This window comes from Myotis lucifugus, unplaced genomic scaffold, assembly GCF_000147115.1.
Source record: "Myotis lucifugus unplaced genomic scaffold, Myoluc2.0 scaffold_185, whole genome shotgun sequence".
NCBI lineage: Eukaryota > Metazoa > Chordata > Mammalia > Chiroptera > Vespertilionidae > Myotis > Myotis lucifugus.
The window spans coordinates 2,650,904-2,666,491 of NW_005871233.1; the positions used below are offsets into that span (position 1 = coordinate 2,650,904).

The 15,588-nt window shown below is 49.5% G+C and overlaps 2 protein-coding genes across 4 annotated transcripts in view; both read right to left on the reverse strand.

Moving 5' to 3' along the window:
* Positions 1–7,007: 7,007 nt before the first annotated feature.
* Positions 7,008–10,058, reverse strand: SERTAD3 (SERTA domain containing 3). Of its 3 annotated transcripts, XM_014462642.2 has the most exons (3): positions 9,914–10,057; positions 8,430–8,485; positions 7,008–7,841 (listed from the first exon to the last, which is right to left on the reverse strand). In XM_014462642.2, the coding sequence occupies exon 3, from the start codon at positions 7,833–7,835 to the stop codon at positions 7,242–7,244; it is 594 nt and encodes a 197-aa protein (XP_014318128.1). In that variant the 5' UTR covers positions 7,836–7,841; positions 8,430–8,485; positions 9,914–10,057; the 3' UTR covers positions 7,008–7,241. The 3 variants fall into 3 exon arrangements, with proteins under 3 accessions (XP_014318128.1, XP_006096795.1, XP_023616344.1); XM_006096733.3 differs by lacking the exon at positions 8,430–8,485 and having other exon boundaries at positions 9,914–10,058; XM_023760576.1 differs by lacking the exons at positions 8,430–8,485; positions 9,914–10,057 and adding an exon at positions 9,669–9,840.
* Positions 10,059–12,638: 2,580 nt separating this feature from the next.
* BLVRB (biliverdin reductase B) overlaps positions 12,639–15,588 on the reverse strand; it is a 5,474-nt gene continuing 2,524 nt past the window's right edge. The window contains exon 3 of the mRNA XM_014462644.1: positions 12,639–12,914. Within this exon, the coding sequence (XP_014318130.1) occupies positions 12,757–12,914 (158 nt within the window). The 3' untranslated portion in view covers positions 12,639–12,756. The remainder of the gene's footprint in view (positions 12,915–15,588) is intronic.

Below are 15,588 nucleotides of genomic sequence, written 5' to 3' on the forward strand. Positions count from 1 at the left end.
AAAACAAATAAAACAAAACAGAAACCCATGGATACAGAGAACAAATTGATGGTTACCAGATTGGGGGGGAGGGTGGGATGGGCAAAAAAGGTAAAGGGGACTAAGAAATACAAACTGCCAGTTATAAAATTAGTCACAGGAGGTAAAGTATAGCATAAGGAACATAGTCAATAATACTGTAATCACTATGTATGGGGTCAGATGAGTACTAGACCTATTGTGGTGATCATTTTGTAAGGTATATAAATATCTAATCACTATGTTGTACATTTTAAATAATATAATATTGTATGTCAATGGTAATTGAAAATAAATTTTTAAAAATGCTAACTATACTAGTTGATTCAAACCACGATTATCAATGGATGCTCAGAGCTTCGGGTGAAAGGTTAGTGGGGAACGGGATCTAGGCAGGCGGCTCCGAAGCATCACTGCCCAGGTTACTTGCTCACTGCAAAGAAGGAAATGCCTTTTTATGATGTGGAGATGTGGTGCTCACCACTTTAATCAGGTAACGAGACTCTGCATGCATCACAGTGGGACACCCTGACACTGGTGCCACCTGATGTGATGCATAGGAAGTACACACGTTCTCTGTGGAGTCTCCTGTTAGATTGCGTAAACTGAATCTCACCCAGCCTCCAGACCCAAACTTCGGCTTATAGGAAACAGGAACAAATTAATCAGGAACATAGTCAGAAAATACAGAATGCAGGATTCAACTGGGCCAGCCCACCAAAAATTCAATTTTAAGAAAACACAAAAAGGGATTAATGAGATTGGGGAGGATGTTCCAGAATAAAAGGCACTATATAATTTGTTCCTTACAACCAAATGAGCATGTGAACCTTCACTGAATCCTGACTTGAGGCAGAGGGGAGGGGGAAACAAATATAAAAGATATTTTTGGGGAAATTGGAATATTGACTTATAGTACATCATATTACAAAATTTCCTTAGATGTGGAATAGTATTGTGGTTGGTAGGTGAGTGTCCTTAATCTCATTTTAAAATTTTTTTATTGATTGATTTAAGAGAGAGGAAGGGAGAGAAACACCAATTTGTTGTTCCATCTATCCATGCATTCATTGGGTGATTCTTTTTTTTTAAATACATTTTTATTGATTTTAGAGAGGAAGAGAGAGGAGGAGAGAGATAGAAACATCAATGATGAGAGAGAATCATTGATCGGCTGCACACCCCCAACTGGGGATCGAGTCTGTAACCTGGGCATGTGCCCTTGACCAGAATTGAACCCGGGACCCTTCCATCAGCAGGCTGACATTCTATTTACTGAGCCAAACCAACTAGGACTCTTTTTTTAACTTTTAAAAAAATTATTGATTTTGAAAGAGAGAGAAAGAGAGAGAGACAGACTGAGTTGTTGTTCCGCCCATCCATGCATTCATTGCTTGATTCTTTTTTTTTAATAAAAAGATCTCTGTTGTTGAGAGTATTACAGATGTCTTTCTTTCCCCCCCCCCCCATTACCCTATCCCAAGCCTTCACCACCCTATTGTGTATCCATAGGTAATGCATATACAGTTAACCTCTAACTGACCTCCTTCCCACTTCCCTCTGAGATTCGTCAGTTTGTTCCATGTTTCCATGCCTCTGGTTCTATTTTATTCATCAGTTTATTTTGCTCATTAGATTTCTTGTTTATTTATCTTGATTTTTAGATTAAATTGTTGACAGATATGTATTTATTGCTATCTTATTTTTCTTCTTCTTCTTCTTCTTCTTCTTCTTCTGCTTCTGCTTCTGCTTCTGCTTCTTCTTACTAACTGCTTTTCTCTTGCTGCTTTTAAGATTCTCTCTTTGTCTTTAACCTTTGGCATTTTAATTATGATGTGTCTTGGTGTGGGCCTCTTTGGGTTTCTCTTGTTTAGGACTCTGTGCCTCCTACACTTGCAAATCTATTATGTCTTTCGCCAGGTGTTTTCTATATGTTGCTAGGTAGGGAAAATTTTCTGTCATTATTTCTTCAAATAGGTTTTCCAAACCTTGCTGTCTCTCTTCTTCTGGTACCCCCATAATGCGAATGTTGGTACACTTAAAGTTGTCCCAGAGGCTCCTTACACTATCATTACTTGATTCTTTTTTTTAAAATATATATTTTATTGATTTTTTTACAGAGAGGAAGGGAGAGAGATAGAGAGTTAGAAACATTGATCAGCTGCCTCCTGCACACCTCCCACTGGGGATGTGCCCGCAACCAAGGTACATGCCCTTGACTGGAATCGAACCTGGGACCCTTCAGTCCGCAGGCCGACGCTCTATCCACTGAGCCAAACTGGTTATGGCATTACTTGATTCTTATATGTGCCCTGACCTGGGATCGAACCCACAACCTTGATGTAAGGGGATAAGCTCCAACCAACTGAACTATGGGGCCAGGGCAAATGTGTCCTTAATCTTAAGGGATGCCTGCTGAGCTATTAGGGGTAGAATGTCATGCAATTTACTCTCCAGTGGTTCAGCAAAAGAAATGTATATATGCAGATAAAGAAAACTTAAAGTGTTAACAATGAAATCTAGATAGAAGGGTATTCAAGTGCTCTGAATACATACTTTCTAAAAAAAATATTTTCTATGTGCTTGAAGATCTTCATAATAAAAGGAGGGTACAGCCCTAGCCAGTTTGGCTCAGTGGAACCCTGTGGACCGAAGGGTCCTGGGTTTGATTCTGGTCAAGGGCATGTACCACGGTGGCAGGCTTCTCTCCCGCCTGGGCCTTGGTCAAGGATAAGTGCAGGAGGCAACCAATCCATGTGTCTCTCTCACATTGATGTTTCTCTCTGTCTCTTCCTCTCTGTTCCATTCTCTCTAAGAATCAATGGAAAAATATCCTCGGGTGAGGATTAAAAAAAAAAAAAAAAGGGTACAATGCTAATTAGAACCAGGCTCCCTCACAAGGCAAATTTTTATAATTTTGCCCATAACCTATGTTTTTGGGTGGGGGAGGGAGGAAGCTCAGAGGCTTGCTCCAGGTCATATACTGAGGAAGAGCTCACAGGAGTCATTTGATTAACATGTATTTATTGAATACCTAGCCTGTGGTGAGCACTGTTGTTGATGATGGGGCTACAGCACTGGGTAAGGCTCACAAGGTCTCACTTCTTGTGGATTAGGAGAGAGGGTGGAGAGAGAGAGAAATATGAAAAGCGGTGACATGGAGGAGAGGTAGTAAGGCTCTGGGGGAAGAGTGTGTGCAAAGGCCTGGCAGTGGGAGTGTGCTTGCTGTTGGCCAGGCAGTGGGACCAGGGTAGGTGGGTTGTACGCTGCCTGGAGGAGCAGATAGTGTTCAGGCCCTTCAGAGCACTCTATGGATCTTTGTTTTTCATTCTGAGCAGGATGAGAAGACCCTGGAAGACGAATAAATGATTAAGATGATCTCTGCTTCCATTCAGTGACTTGAGGCAGACAAAATAGGATGGCATTCATGGAGAGGCTGGGGAGACGTGTCTGTAGCCAGGTGGCCCGGGAGAGGAGAGCCTCCCTGAGGCGGTGACCTTGGAGCTGAGACCAGAAAGTGGAGAAGGAGCTAGGAATTCAAAGGGCTGGGGGAAGGGAGAAGGAGAGCGGTGGGGCCTTGAGAAATGAAACCAGAAGCGAAGTCACCGGCCCTGCAGGCCTGGGAGGAGCCTCCGCCAGCTGGGGAGGGAGGGGAATATGTGAGGAGCGCCCCGCCCAGCGCCCCCCTCCCCCCTCCGCCGGCCTCTGGGGAGGAGGAGGCGCCGGGCGGGGCTCCTGGCTGCCGCTGCCGCGGGGCATCCCGCCCTGGCCAGCCCAGGGAGGGGGTGAGCAGTGGGTAGGACCTGGCCTCCCTGGCCACGCCCGGAGGTGGCCGCGGCCCATCCCCCGCCGAGAGATGGCGGGGGAGGGTTAGAGAAGGTGGACTCTGCCCTCAGGGACCCGGTTCTCTCTCCGCTGGGCCAGCCTTCCCCTTCTCTCTCCAGTTCTTTGAACAGGGCAGGAGCTGGCCCTCCCCGAGCCTCAGTTTATTTATCTGTAAAGTGGGGTGCTATTGATCTTACTGTGGTTATCGTTATGACATTTAAAGAGACTCTGTTTAAAAGTGAGTCAGATCTGGTTGTCCCTCTGTTCAACACTGTCCCATCCATGGCTTCGCTCTCACTCAGGATAAAGCTCACGTCCATCCTGTGGGCCGCCCACAGACCCTACCCACGATTAGTCCCCCTCAACTCCTAGTACTCTCCCCCTTGCTCACTCTGCTCCAGCCACACTGACCTCCTCAGGGTCCCCAAACTCTCCATCACGCTCTGACCTCAGGGCCTCTGCACTGGCTGCTTCCCCGGCCGGGAATAGGCCCCCCCCCCCCCCCCCCGAGTTCAGTATTGCCTGGGTACGTTTTTACCCCGCTTGGGGGCTTTACTCAAAAAAACACTTTTTTGATGGTGTCCTCCTCTAGTCATCCATCCACATAGTGACACCCCCATCACATTTATGCTGCTTCTCTACACATTTATCACCACCTGACAGACCGTACATGTTACGTACTGTGCGTTTATTTCAGCCTCCCCCCACTACAATGCTTTATGAAAGCAGGAACTGCCCGTTTTACTCACGTGCCAGGAACAGCGCCAGGCCCACAGTAGCCACTCAATAAATTTGAGCCATTTTGAAACTGGAATCCTTAGTGTGCACAGGCCCCCTCTTACACACTTCGCAGGATGGCTCAGAGACAAGTGTTACTTCAGGTCTCGAGGTTTGGACACGCTGGTATGTGTGCAGGATGGCGGAGAATGATGTGGCTGGAGCATAGGAGTGAGGGAGCGTGAGGAGATGAGTTCTGAGAAGTGGGAGGGAGCGTTGGCCATAGCAAAGTCAGGAGTTTATTTTTTTCAACAATAGCAAAAATAATTTTTTAGAGTGCCCACCTGTGCCAAGCATAGTTCTCTGCACCAGGGGTACAGCTGGACTAAGACCGACAAAACCCCTTTCTCTGAGTTTCCAGTGGGCCAGGAGGCTAACCACAAACAGGTAATAAGTAACTGGAGATTGGGAGGGTGCTACTAAGAAAGTCAAACAGAATATGATGGGCTGTTGGTGCGTCTGGACATTAACTCAGGGAAGGCCTCTCTGAGAAGCATCCTCTGGGGAGTTAACAGCAGTGCAGAGGCCCCAGGGTCAAAATGAGTTTGGGATGAAGAGAGACCAAAATGGCTGGAGGTGAGGGAGGGAGGAAAGGGAAAGTGGGCAAGTTAGGAGCAAGATGGTCAGGTCTCACAGGCTTTCGTGAAGTTGGGGTTTTATTCTGTGTGAGAAGTCACTGAAAGGTTAAATAAGACCCGGCACCCACCTATTAGTTACCCCACTGCTTTCAGGCTTAGATGCAATGCCCCTCTCAGGGTGAGAATCTGGCTTTTAAGTCAGAAAGCACAGGCAAAATTCCCCTTTTCCTGGCCTGTGGACTACACCAGTGTGGTTCCTCCTTGCAACCCTTCCAGAAAAGTCCCTAAAGCGGTGTAAACTCACTTGCTGCACATCAAGACTTTGTGGAGGCATAGCCAGTGCAGTAGCAATGTTATCACATTGTATCTTCCCTGGTCTTTTTTCCCCTCACTCTCCACCAGCCTGGGCTTGTACCTCCCAAATGAGTCCTTAGAACCGTAACTTTAGCCTGGGCTAAAGAGTATTTTTTCTCCTCTGGGCCTCAGCAGCACATTTCATACAATGAAAGGGTTGACATTTAAGTGCCAGAAAGTCTTATCTTTTATATATATATATATATATATATAATTATTATTATTATTGATTTCATAGAGGAAGGGAGAGGGAGAGAAACATCAGTGAGAGAACCATTGATCGGCTGCCTCCTGCATGCCCCACACTGGGGATCAAGCCTGCAACCAGGTATGTGCCCTGACCAGGAATTGAACCAGGATCTGCTGGTTCATAGGTTGATGTTCAACCACTGAGCCATACCGGCCAGGCTTTTTTTTTTTTTAATCCTCATTCAAGGAGTGAGGATATTTTTTCCATTGATTTTAGAGTGGAAGGGAGGGGAAAGGGGGAGAGGGGAAAACATATATGTGACATGGGGGGCAGGGTTCGGACCTGCAACCCAGGTACGTGCCCTTGACAGGGAATCAAACCCACAACCCTCCAGTGTGCAGGCTGACACTCTAACCACGGAGCAAGCTGGCCAGAGCAAGCCTTATCTTTTGACATATAATTCATGTGACTCAGTTTCTCCCTCTTGTGTCTACCCGAGTGGCTGGGGAGTCTAAATCTACCAAGGAGCTAGTGAAGAACCAGGCTCTGGAGGTGTACGGAGTTTGAGTCCTAGCTCCCTGCTCTTACTAGCTGTGTGACCCTGAACAAGTGACTTGGCCTCTCTGAACCTCAGGTTCCTCCTATAGTCAATGTGATTATAGTATCTACTTCTATATAACTGAAGATTTAATGACTCAATTCAAATAAAATGGGTAGAACAAGCATTCAATAAATGTTACATTTAACGGTATACCTGCCCCAACTTTGACAGGGAAGGGGTACAGGTGTCTAGGAACTTACAGGTACCTCCCATTGACCTACTGTTTACAAACTTTAGGCAATACCATCCCTTCCAAAATACTTTTATTAAAAAATAATAATAATTACAATTAAAACCTACCCCCTACCCCACCCCCAAACCACCACAAAACCCGCCTTTCTTTTAAATAACGCGGCACGGAGCAGTTTGGTTTCCACCTATTGCACGTGGTCCGGCCCGGTTATACATCAGGAGGCTGCTGGGACTGGGTCCTGCCAAGGAGGTGGGGTTCAGCCTCGGGGGAGGAGGCCAGCCCCTCCTACTCCTTCCAGGTAAAGAGGCAGAGTCTCAGTCATTCTTTGACAGGCCCAGCTTATCTTCCCTGAGGCCCAGTGGTCACAAAAGGAGTAAGAACTGGAGGAGAAGGCAGAAGAAATGTGGCAGTGGGAATCAGACTCCTAGAAACAGAGTCTCATTAAGGCATTTGGAACAGATAAATTAATTCAGGAAGACCCACCTTCACAGAAGGCTTCGGTAACCAGACACACACGCACGCACGCGCGCAATACAGTTTATGGAACCCTGATATGGGAGGAAAGGAGGCCAGCCACTGCTTAAAGCCTCCACCAACACACACACACACACACACACACACACACACACACACACACGCGCGCACTCAGGGATCCAGCCCACTGAGGCTGAGATGTGGAGGGAGCACCCTTCAATCATCCAAGTTTTAGGATCCCAGAATGATTTCCATGATGTGATCTAGTTCATTCCACTCCCAGGACCCTGGGGTACAGAAGAAGTTGTGAGGAGGCTCCGGTGGGGCCAGTGCAGGCTCCTTCTCCACAGTGGATGTGTCAATGTCCAGAAAAAAGTCATCCAGACCTGAGTCCCCCAAGTACCGAGAGCTCAGAGCTTCTAAGAAGACTGGATCAGGCTGGGGCAGCTCTTCATTCTGGGGACCCGGGGGAGCCACTGGATTCTGAGGGGTCTCGGTCTCGTCCATGGAAGTCTCTAGCTCCCTGAGAATAGAGCCAATGGTGGTGGACAAGGAGAAGTCCTCCTCACCCAGGAAAAGGGGCTCAGGGGGCAAGGCAGGTGCTGGAGCCAGACAAAGCGCGGCCTGAAGCTGCTGGAGGGTGTTATGGATGAGGACATGCCTTCGGAGGCTCGGTGCTCGGGGGCCGAGGCTTCGCTGAACTTTGTCCAGGGAAATTCGGAGCAGGGCTTGCTGGTAGCTTCGAAGGCCTGCTGGACCCCAGTCCCACTTCTCCTCCTCTTCTTCCTCCAAGTCGGAGTGTTTCCTCTTCAAGCCTCCTACCATGGTGCCCTGTGGAAAGAAGGGAGGGGCCAGTCAGACACAGTAGGGCTAGTAGTTCAAACCCTGAATCTCCTGCATGGTTGTTGATTTTTAATGATCTGAACTTCAGTTTTTGCATCTACAAAATAAATGGAGATGGTAGGAATCCCATTTCGTATGTGACTAAGAAAAATAAGACCTGGGCATAGCTGGGTTTGAATCCCACTTACTTGCCTGGGTCGCCCAGAATAGTGAGTTTTCCTTCTTGAAATGCAATTTCCTCATTTGCAAGATGAGTATCCCAACTCAAGTCCCTTTGAGCCTTAAAGCTATTCTTTCCACAGTACTCATTAAAAAAAAATTACTGATTGATTTTAGAGAGGAAGGGGGAGTGGGAGAGAGAAACATTGGTTTGTTGTTCCACTTATTTAAGCGTTCAAACCTTCAATTCAACCTTGGTGTATGGGGGTGACGCTCTAACCCACTGAGCTACCCGGTCAGGGCTTCTACAACACTCATTTCTCCAAATGTGACACATACAAGACAGGTGTGGAACACAGAGACCTAGACTGGAGGCAGGGAACCCTCGGCTTGAATTCTGCCTTTCACACCGCTCACCTGTGTGATTTTGGGACGTGATGTGACATGACCTCTCTGGGCATCAGTTTCCTCACCTATGAAATGGGGATTGTAAAAATTCTCACCACATCGTCAAGGAGACCCCACGTGTGATATGCACAGGGCTCACCACACAGGAAATGCTCACTGAACAAGAGTTAGTTGGCATTTATTAATTCAATAATTTTACTTATTGCGTGCCTACTATATTCAAGCCACCGGGAGCCCTGTTTGGGCACCTCACCTATTTGTCAAGACTCTTCTTTCAGAGTCTATTTCTGTCCACGCTGTTCTCCTAACTGACTGAGCGCTCCCAACGGGAGAGAAGGCGCCTTCCTCCTTCCCTCCGCCCCCGCCTTACGCTTCCCCCTCCGTGAGGCCCCGTAGAAAAACTTGCTAGAACTCGACTCACGCCAAGCCCCACCCCTCCCGACCTACCCAACCAGACCTCGGTCCTGTGCAGGCCCCGCCCCCTTCCCGGAGCGCCCTTCAGCAGCCAGCCACGCCCCATCGTGGTCCTAGGGCTTCTGGGAAATGTGGGCCAATAGCCGCGAGGTACACACGTAGACTCGAGCGTGCACTGCCATCCCCAGGGAGCTCCGCACGCCACAGGAAGAACCGCCCCCACCCTCCCCAGGGCATGCGCACTGACGCCCGGAGCGGGTGGGGGAGGGGAACCCGGACGTTCAGCTGCCCGGCGCCTGCAGGGCCCCGCCCTCCGCTGCCTCCAGGGCTGCGGGTCAGAGCTCCGCGCCCGGAACACCCCTCCCCCCACCCAGGCTGCAGCTCTAACACCGCTTTCTCCCGATTTTTCCGACCCCAGAAGGCCCTGGAGTCTTCCCCCAAACTGCTCTCGTGTCCAGGGACCCAGGCGCCAACACATCGTTCAAAGACTACAAATGCTCTCCCATCCACTCCGTTTGGGACACTAGGTCTCTCAATTTTGAGACCTTTCGCCTATTCTCCTGTCTTTCAAACAAACTCTCCACTTCACCTCCAGGCCCCCCTCGCCCCCCGGCTCCAAGACCTGAACATAGGACTCTCCCCAGCACCCTCTCTCCGCCACTGCGTCTGGGAAACCAAGACGGCTTGCCCCTGGTTCTCTCGCTTCTCCAAGTGCCCGGGATCCCAGCCCCAACCCCTCCCACCTTCTCCAGAACACCAGACCCTCGAATTCAACCCGTCAGGGAGCCCCGAACTGTCCCAATCTCCAGATTCCCTGCCCCAAAAGTTCCTTCCCTGGTTCTCTCGCTTCTCCAAATACCGCAGGTCCCAGCTTCAAACTCCCTCCACTTGAAGATCCTGCCGCAGCAACTTCGCCTCCAGTCCAAGATTTCGAATTCAGCCTCCGATGCCCAAACCCTATCAGTCACTCTGAATCTGCGCTCCCCACTCCCACCCAGAGTCCGCCTCCACAACTCTCGGGGTGCGCCTCCCCCTCCCCCAACCCAAGGCAGGTCTCCGGCCGGGCAGCCGCCCCTCACCTCGGCTGCCAGGTTCACTGCTGGCACACCCGCAGCTTCGCGACCCTCCAGCGGTGGGCAGGGGCCTCGCTCGCCGCCCGGGGGCCTCTCGCTCTGGCCTCGGGCTCACCCAGCTCCGCCCCGAGCCGGGCCGCGAGCCGTGATTGGCTGGAATCCTGCCCGCCGCGGGCGCGGACTGGCTGGGCGGAGCCAACCCTGTCACCGGGAGACGGACGGCCCGCCCTCCCTGCCCCGGCGCCCGAGACCTTTTAAAGAATTCCGACTGCCCGGGGGCGGGGCCGCGGCTGCAGGGGGGCGGGGGGCGGGTGGCGGGGACATCGGAACCGCTTCCTTCACTTCAGCGGCGGTCCTCGCTCGCACGTCGTCAGCACTGCTCGCCGAAGCCCCTCACACCAGGCCGGGGCCGCGCAGACCAGGACCGGCTGCCGCGCCGCCTCGCTCCGCTTCCCGGGAGGGCGGGGCTGAGCCACCAGCCGAGGCCGCGAACCGGAGTCCGAGGTCGGGCGCTGCGGGGAGGATACGCCGCCGAAGGCCGGCCAATGGTTTCGCGCGGCGTACGTTGCCTGGGCGATCGCAGCCCCCCTTTCGCTCCCCCTGTCCTCCTGCCCCTCTCCGCACGTCACCTCTCCACCCCTCACTCCGGGACCCTTCAGCGGGGCTCCCGGCGGTCGTCCGTCCCCGTCCCCCTGACGCCCGTCCTGCCTCTCCCCGGATGGCACCTGCGCTGGGAAGACGGGTTCGCGGCTCCCCGCTATCCGGGGTACAGAGTCCAAACTGCTCACTTTCGCCACAAAGCCCTTCACGGTCTGGCCCGGGGCACACTCCTTGCTCCCTACCTTCCTGCCACACCAGTTCGGTTTTGAATCGGCTTCCGGTCCCTCCACCGCCATGGACACAGAGATTTTGCCTGTTTCTTTCCTTTATCCCCAGTGCCTACAGCAATGACAGCTACATAGCAAGTACTCAAAGGGGAGAATTAAAGGGGGTCAAATATATGGTAAGGGATGGAAGCTAGACTTTTGATGATGAGCACACCAGACAGGATACAGATATTGAATTGTAATGTTGTACACCTGAAATTTACATAATGGAATAACCAGTTACCTCAATAAAAATTAACTTTAAAAAGATTTCTGGATAAATCAATAAAAAAGAATGAAAGAACATTTGTAATTCTTTCAACAATAAAGATACATTTTTTAAAAAAAGAATTGAAAAGAAAAAGGTTTCTGGACCTTTCAACTTGTTTCCCATTCTGAAAATAGACCCTCAACTCCCAGGCTGCCTCTCATCAGAAATCATGTCAAAGGTTTCCTCTTCCTGGAAGCCCTCCCTGACGCTCCAGGGTGGATTGATTCTCACGGTATCCTGTTTTCCCCATTGAAACCCTCATCCTTTCCCTGGGCTGTCACCATCGACTGTGGACTCCCTGAGGATGGGTACCAAGGTTATCTTGCTCACCAACGGTATGGTCACAGCAACACCTAGCAGAGGGCTGGACACAAGCAGGCATCCAGTGGAAGTTTGTTAAATGCCCAGACAATGTGGCAGAATGAAATAGAGGGCAGGAATGCAGAGTGCCAGCGCCCAGAAAGTTTGAACAAGTAGTGCACTCCCTTCCCCCCAACACACATTTCACCAAGAGGAGGGGGGGCAGTTTCCTCCAGGCTACCCCACACCAGTTCTCTCTGGTTGGAATTTGACAACCAAGTCATCCTGCTGTCTGCAGACACAGTGTAAGACTGGAGTGGATTTTGTGAGTGATGGAGGTGGGGGTGAGGTGTTGCGTGGGAGCTGGGAAGAGGCTGGAGGTAGGAAGAGAGGAGCAGCTCTCACTCGGGCCTGGGAAAGGTGTCTCTGGGGAACAAAGGCAGGGACAGTAGATTCCATGGGGACATGATTAAGAAGGGACAATTCTTCCCCCTCCCAAACCTGCCCATCCTCCAGGATCCTCATCTCAGGGAGGCCCCATTGTAACCTGGTCCCCAGGGTACAGCCCTGTGTCCTCCAGGTTGCCACCTTTCCCTCCCTCATGGCCGGTCCACTCAGGCTCTGCCCACTCTCTTCCCCTCGAGGTTTCTGCCTGGTCCCCCTGGGCTCCCAGCTTCCACTCTTGTCCCCCTCCCACCCACCTTCACACAGAGCCAAGGGAAGCTTTATAAAACCCAAACCTGACTGTTCCTCCTCCCTACGTCTCCCCTGTTCCAGTCCTTGCATAACAGGATATAGCTTAAACTTTTTACAATGACTCTGCACAATTTAGCATCCATGGAACAGCCTGTTGGGCTGACCGCTCCTCACCGCTGAGAAAAGTATTATTAACTGTAGCTCCTGGTCTGCTCACCAGCCTCCTTCCCTTTGCTCATGTGGTTCCTTCTGCCCAGAAGCCGTCACGCCTTAGAACCTTCTCCTGGCTCATTCCTACCAAACCGGGTTTCAGGCAGGACCTCCCCTCTTCAACAGAGCTCCCCACGTTAGGTCACGTATCCCCTCTGGGTTCCCACAGCCCACTGTGCTTCCTCCATCAGAGCCCTGGCCACTGTGGGCTGTCACTTCAGACTGAGATATGTGAAGGCAAAGCTCACAGCTATCTCGGTCACCACCGGGTCCTCACGGTCCCCACTAGGTCCCCACACAGGGCCGGGTGCAGAACAGTAAACCGCAACTGAGGAAATGAAGGGATACCCAGAGAATCTTACACACAAGGCAGACAGAGACACTGAGATACCCAAAGCCAGAGTTGGAACTTCTAGCATAATCTGAAGCTCTTGGCTCAAGCTTTATTGCTGCCTTCCTTGGTTCCACATTCTCCAGGACGCTGTCCTCTGGACAGGGACAGAGCCCTAGTCATACTGGTGGGAAGGGTAGGTTCTGTGCCCATCATACTCGTCGGTGGTGAGGCAGCGCAGCATGAAGTGGCCTAGGTCATGTTTGGAGATGACCCTTGAGGGCCCTCGTCCATCCAGGGTCACTGTGTAGGCCCCAGTCAGTGGCTGGTCTCCTGCAACATAAAGATAGAGGGGCAAGTGAAGATGTTCTCTCTTGGTTCCCCAACATGTGGTCACTACAGTGATGGCCTCAGGGGGCCCACAGTGTGCCCCGCCATAATGGCATTAAGAGCCATGTTATGTGAAACCCTTCTCACGCGCAGAGCACTAATCTATACCCTTTAATTAATTAATCCGACAAATTCTGATGACCTATTATGTGTCAGGTGCTGGGTACCCAGCAAGGGACAAAACAGAAATTCCTGCTGTCAGCATGTAGACACTTGCTAGCTAAAGACAACTAATAAGAAAGTACAATACACAGTATGTTAGATGGGGAGAAATACAGCAGAGAATGGGCTAGGAACTATTTATTAATTCTATTTTATAAATGGGGACATTGAATCTTGGAGAGAGAAAGTCACTTTCAAGTGGCAAAGGCTAGATTTGCCCTGGATGTCTCCATCTGGATGCTTTCCTATCTCTGGACCCCTCTGGAAGGACTGAGTTACATGTCCCAGGCATGGGACTGTATTTTATAGGCAGTGGAAGAACACATTTTTCTGACTTTGTGAATATGGAGTCAGTGTCCTGATACCAGGGGTACAACTAGGTCTTTCTTAGACAGTGGAGACAGCAGACAGGCATGACCTGGCAATTACAGGGCATCTAGTGGCTGCATGATAATAATTAAAAAAAACACCTGCCAGTGACCAACTTAATTTAGGGATCAAAGGCAGCGTAGCAGTACAGGGACAACCTGGAATCATGTACACTAAGAAACACACACCCTTCCCCTCATGGCATTCCTACCAAAAACGTTTAATTTGCATCTGTGAGAACATAACCAGAAATCCAGAACATGGGGCACTTAAAAAGACACCAGGCCTGGTTCATGTTACAAGAAACATTAAAAAAAAAGATATGAAGGACTGTTTCACATTTAAGATAACATAGCAACTAATCACAATGAGTGAGCCTCAATTGGACCCTGATTTCGGGGGGGGGGGAGATTAGAAGATATTTTTTGACAATTGGGGAAATTTGAATATGACATAGATACTAAGTGGTATGCTAGAGTTCATGTTAATTTTCTTGGTTCAATAATGGTCCTTTGGCTTATACACAAATATTTTTCTTCTTGGGAGATGTCGATTGAGGTTCTAGGAGTGAAGTGTGACAATGTCTGCAACTTACTCTTAAATGGTTCAGTCAAAAATACTATTATATGTGTGCGTGTGTGTGTATAACATTAGATACATGTGTAGATAATTGATAGCCAGTTAGATATAGAAAAATAGGGCAAAATGCAAACAAGGCAAAATGTTAAAAGCTGAACCTAAATAAAGAATTTTAATATTCAGAAACATTTAATTCCTTCAACTTTTCTGGAGGTTTCAAAGTTTTACATGCACACATACAAAAAACTTTGAAAAGTACTCTGTGTTAAAATAACTTTTAGGCATGATCTCTCTGGGTACTTACTTTAAACCTAGCAGGTCAAGAAGTAATATGAGCCCTGTCTACAGATGAGGAATCTGAGACTCAGAGGCCAAGGGCTGGAGTTTTCACCCAGATTCTCCACTAGGCAGCTTCTCCGCTGATTCAAAGCTCAGGACCTTGGTATCTATAGGGTCCTGATACAATCCCTTAATTGAATGTAAACACTGAACCTTACTTGACCCTCTAGGGCAGCGGTTCTCAACCTGTGGGTCGCGACCCCTTTGGGGGTCGAACGACCCTTTCACAGGGGTCGCCTAAGACCATCGGAAAACACATTTATAATTACATATTGTTTTTGTGATTAATCACTATGCTTTAATTATGTTCAATTTGTAATAATGAAAATACATCCTGCATACCAGATATTTACATTACGATTCATAACAGTAGCAAAATTACAGTTATGAAGGAGCAACGAAAATAATTTTATGGTTGAGGGTCACCACAACATGAGGAACTGTATTAAAGGGTCGTGGCGTTAGGAAGGTTGAGAACCACTGCTCTAGGGTATGTCATTCCTCACTCCTGTCAGGGGCCCCAGAAAGCAGGGCGTGAAGCAGAACTATTCCTCCAGGTCAGGCCTTTGGGTCTTTTCATTGCTGTTCCCTTATCCCAGTCCTCTCTCCTTCAATGCATGAAGCCACCTCCTTAGAGAGCCTATGCTTCCTAAATGGCAACCATTACTACTCCCTTCACTGTGTTTGTTTCTTCACTCACTGTAGCACTGCCCGCCAGTAATATCCAGCTCTTACGTGGCCTGAGAGAGACATTTTGAGCCTAAAGCAACTGGAAGGCAGCTGTGATCCCCTGCGGGGTTTTATCTCCCCCACTAGAAATGTTAGCCTCATGAGAGCAGAGGCTCTATTGCCAGTGCTCGTAATGGTGGCCAGGGCCACAGTTCAAGTGCAAGAGGTATCCGTTGAATGAACGGCTCTCTCCCTGTGTCTGACTCTGTCTCTCAGTGTGGACTCCAGACCCAGTAGGGGGAAAGAGGGCACAGGTGCAGTTTACTGGGTTCCCTTCACAACACCATCATGAGAGGAGTTCCCCTGTATTAGTTCACCCAACAAATATTTACTGGCATCTACTATATGCCAGGGCCCTGATCTAGGCACTAGGAACACAGCTGTGATCTAACCAAGACAGATCCGTTCCTCCAAACAGTGACCACCCTAGTGAGGGAGA